The following is a 4,475-nucleotide window of genomic DNA, read 5'->3' on the forward strand; positions in this document are numbered from 1 at the left end:
GGGTGGCGCACGGGAGGGAGCCACAAGCGGCTTGTCCAGAGGGGAGGGGGTGGCGGTTCCTGTTGCTGCATGTACCCCAAGAGGGCATGGGGGGAGTGTGCCCCGGATCTGTGTGTGGGGTCAGGGCAGGCTGCGTCTGGGGGCTGGGGCCAGGGTGGTGCTGGGCTCTTCCTGGTGGGGATTGGGGTGGGCTGTGCTTGCGGAAAGTGGCAGCAGCACTGGGAGGGAGGCTTGCGGGGGGCTACAGTGAATTTTGGGGTGGCTGCAGCCCCCCCGTAACTCCCCCTCCAGCCCCCCCGTAACTCCCCCTCCAAGCACCGCCACCACCTACCCCAAGCGCAGCCCAGCCCCGCACCGGGAAGAGCCCGGTGCCTCTCCAGCCCCAGCCCACACTGGCAGCCTGCCCTTGCCCCATGTGCAGATCCAGGGTCACATGCCCCCAACTGCCCACCCAGGGTGCGTGCAGCGGTGGAAGCTGCTCCCTCCACCCCCGCATGAACCACTTGTGGCTCCATCCTGTGCTCCACCTCAGCTGTGCAGCGCCTACCCCTGCCCCACCCCCAGCTCTACTCCCTGTCTCACCAGTGCATGTGCACCCCTGCTGCAGCCACCAGCCCTGCTGCACCCGTCCTGCAGCTAGCCCTGCCCCACCCCTGCTGCACCTGCCCAGAGCCTGCATTTGCAGGGGCTAAGCCTCAATAGCCCCAGCCTTCTGCTGCCTATGGTAGGACACTGCAATAAGGAGCCCAGGCCTTGCAAAATTTATTCTGGAAGCTGTAGCAAGGCAGACTAGAGAAACAGACAGACAAACACAGTCAATGAATTAGTTACAGTTTGTAAAGAGCTTTGAATGGATAAAGGGTAACATCAAGGATGAGAATGATTTATTAATTGTTATTATTATTAAAAGAGGAGGCACATGAAGTATGGGCTGCACTGCTATTTGCCTTCATTTCATAGGCATGGTGTTGCTCAACCACACGCCTCTTAGAAGGATCTGATTCAGAGTGCACTTGCCAGTGCTGCTGCCACTGGCCCCTCCTTGCTCCTGCTCACAGAGGGTCTCTGCTTGCCCAGGTGACCAGTAGGGAAGGTACAAAGGGCACTTGTACAGGTGACAATTGTCACTATGTACACATGACAAAAATGTCCTTTGTGTGGCTTAATAGCTTCATATTTTACACATGCACAAGGTTTGGGAGTTTCAAATGAGTTTCCAACATTGCAAATTAAACTACATCTCCATGGAGTTTAGTTTGCAACACTGCTACTTGTAAGGCAGAAGTGGTGAGGGGCCCGATCCTTTTTTTTTCCCTTCATGGAGCCTGTCTGCCTCTTCCAAGGCTGTGCGGTGAGCTGCCAGGAGGCCAAGCAGCCCCTGAGCTGCAGAGGACCCTGGTCTTTCCCTCCATAATGGTGGTGCCCCCCGGGGCCACCTAGGCAGGCTGCTAGGGGGCCAGGTGCTGCCCCAGCTCAGAGGCAGTGCCCAGATGGATCCACCTCTTTCCCAAGCCCGCTGGGGCTTCCAGCACTCTGTGCACTGTCCCTGCCACCTTCCTGCTGCCTGGGACTGCCCAGAAACAGGCTGCCTTACCCTTGAGGCAGTGCAGGAAGGTGACAGGAGGGCAGTTGGGTGTGCTGGCAGCCAGAGAAGATGGCTGGGATGTTTGTCTGTCTATTTCATGGGGTGCTGGATGCCCAGGCAGGCCTGGGGAATCTCAGGCTTGGTGGGCTTCCAGTGCCCCAAACACTGTCCTCACTGCCTTCTCCAGCCACCAGCACACCCAGCTGCCCTCCTGCCACCTCCCTGCATGGCCCCAGAGGCAAGCCAGCCTGTTTCCAGGCTGTCCCAGGCAGCAGGAAGGCAGCGGAGACAGTGCACAGGGTGTTGCTCCCCAGGCAGGCTCAAGGAAGAGTTGGACCCGACCGGGTGCTGCCTTCGAGCTGGGGCAGTACCCAACCCACTAGCACCCTAACCAGCTGGCCCTCGGGGGTGCTACCACCACTGAAGGAAGGACTGGGGTCCCCCACAGCTCAGGGGCCACTCTGCCCACTGGCAGCTTGCCCCCTGGCCATTGGCAGGCTCCACTGGAAAGAAAAAAGGATCAGGTTCCTCACCATAACAGCGGCAGAAGCCCCTAAATTGAAAAAAAACCCCACCATTTCAATTTAGAGGGCATAGAATAAAACCTGAGGACTAAACCCCTGTCATGTGTGCAAGCGCCCAAAGGGAGCAGTGATTCAGAGCTGTTGTTGAGAGTTAATGGCACACCATGAGGCTATTGTTCTTCTGGGTCACTAATAGAACTGGATGGGGAAGAGACAAACACAGGCAGATATCTCAGTGAGCACAGCCCTGTGCACTCCTGCAGGCACTGTGTGCTGATAAAGTTTAAGTTAGGTGTGTGGGAAACTTTGCTGAGCTTGAAGCAGCCCTGCCTGCGAATCCACTTGGCACAGCAGCTAAAGTGAACTAGGTAGGTGACACCAGCTTACTCTGATGGGCCAGATCCTTCAGCACATCCTCAGACCCAGTCCTAGTTGCCCCTATAGCATGAACTCAAGTGCTGCCTCCCTGCTGAGCTCTGGCCCTGGTTGCTGACATAGCTCTCAGGGTGGTAAGGTTCCCATGGCTGAGTAAGTGACAGAACAGCTGGCAGCTCCAGCCTAGGACAGTCGTCCCATCGGTGAGTGCGAGCAATGTGACTCAGCACCTTTCCTCCAGGCTGAACACATGAGGGATTTACTACCACCAGTGCAGGAAGCCCCATCTCTTCCCATTATCCCCCATTTACAGGAGTTGAACTGAGGGCCAGAGAGGGGAATTCATTCACCCGGAGCCACATGGGAAATCTCAGGCAGACTGACTCCAAGTCCTGCCTTTCCTCTGTGTCATACACCTCATGCTCCCCATTACCCATCTGTGTCTCATGAACTTTTTCCACTTGCTTCCCCAGCCTCCTGGTGGATCATGAACAATAACTGATCCTCTGCTGATGTCCCTGGAACCGTAGAATAAGGAGTCTTCATCACAGACACCCTGGCTCCCTCTTCCCCAGAATGTCTTTAGTCTCCCCTTTCACCATCTGCTGTACAGTGCTGTATGCTCCACCTGGCTGCAGCCTGATGGTTGGCAGCTCAGTCTGGCATTTCCTGGCTGCTCTGGGCTTTCATTTCTCCATCCTTACAGTGTGATTTTTCCAGATGATGTTATCACCAGCAAATCAGCCTTTCCCAGTGTGAAACCCAACCTCCAAATATACAGTCATCAAGGAAAGCAATCCATGGCCACATAATTGGATAAAGTACCAGTGACAAAGATACTTGACATAAAGCTGCCTCTAGAACCAGTGCAGAGTGAAGATTTGCAGGGAGGCAGAATGCCAGTAGGCCTGAATAGGTGGGAGTAGGCATGCTACAGAGATAGCAGACTGAACCTGACCTGGTATGGAAAAGAGAAGGCCAAGAGGGAGAGCTATGCATTGTCCTCAAAGAGCCCCTTGGTGGTGAATTCATGGCAAGGCCACAAGGGATGCTGGGTAAAGCCATGCCCAGCTCTTCCTTGCCAGGAAGGCAAGATGGGTCCTTTGAGGATGGAGGTGGAATGTGAAATGGAGTGATTCTTTGCTCTGAAAGAGGCTAGCAGATTGATGGAGTGCTCAAACCACTGGTGATGTGTGAGAGATGGAAACATCCAAATCCCTGTAAATGGCCCCAAGCCATGTCTAAATGAGCTTAGCAAAGATGCTGCTTAGCTTTTGCAGTTCCCTACTTACTGATGACAATATATTAGGCAAAGTGAGAAGGAGAAGGCAGTGCACCCACATCCAGAAACTGTACTGTTAGATCACTATAAAGTGAGTACACTAGTCCCATGTACTGCCCTGAATTTGTGAAGCATGAGGGATGTTAGTGTCAGGCCTTCCCAGCCTCTTGTTTTCACCATCTAGCCACTTTGGGTAGTGGGTGAAATGAACTCTATCATCTTGATATAGGTTCTTCCAGGAGTGTCCACATCTCCCACATTAGTACCAGCCCAGCACTGTTGGCACAGGTTGGCATCCCCATCAGATGTCTCTATGGAGCAGCCAAATAATGAATGAGAGTTGGAGGCTGAGCTCCCACTTCCAGAATGGATACCTCTGGGTTTATGTCAAGCCAGTGCCATACCAAGGGTCTCCGGCAACTGGGGGCCAATGCTTACATTTGCACACCCTCCCCCCACATTGCAGAGTGGTGGGGGGGGGTCCCCCAGTGCTTGATCGCAGACCCAGGTGGGTGGGAGGAACCAGAAACTGGAAACACTTAACTGTGTCGCTGCCACCGCTTCCAGTTTCACAGCTAGCTGGTGTTATTGCACGTGGACTCCACAGAGGTGGCTAGTTCCTTAAGCTGGCAGTGATGCCCTGGGGGGTCAGGCCAACTCTCAGGATCGCAATATTGCGCTGTTAGACAGGAGGGGGTGACACAAATGC

The 4,475-nt window shown here is 54.5% G+C and overlaps 1 protein-coding gene across 1 annotated transcript in view; it reads left to right on the forward strand.

Moving 5' to 3' along the window:
• NECAB3 (N-terminal EF-hand calcium binding protein 3) overlaps positions 1 to 4,333 on the forward strand; it is a 164,647-nt gene extending 160,314 nt beyond the window's left edge. Inside the window, exon 13 of the mRNA XM_025202445.1 lies at positions 2,958 to 4,333. Coding sequence (XP_025058230.1) covers positions 2,958 to 2,986 — 29 coding nt within the window. The 3' untranslated portion in view covers positions 2,987 to 4,333. The remainder of the gene's footprint in view (positions 1 to 2,957) is intronic.
• The last annotated feature ends 142 nt before the right edge of the window (positions 4,334 to 4,475 follow it).

This window comes from Alligator sinensis, unplaced genomic scaffold, assembly GCF_000455745.1.
Source record: "Alligator sinensis unplaced genomic scaffold, ASM45574v1 scaffold368_1, whole genome shotgun sequence".
Classification (NCBI taxonomy): Eukaryota; Metazoa; Chordata; order Crocodylia; family Alligatoridae; genus Alligator; species Alligator sinensis.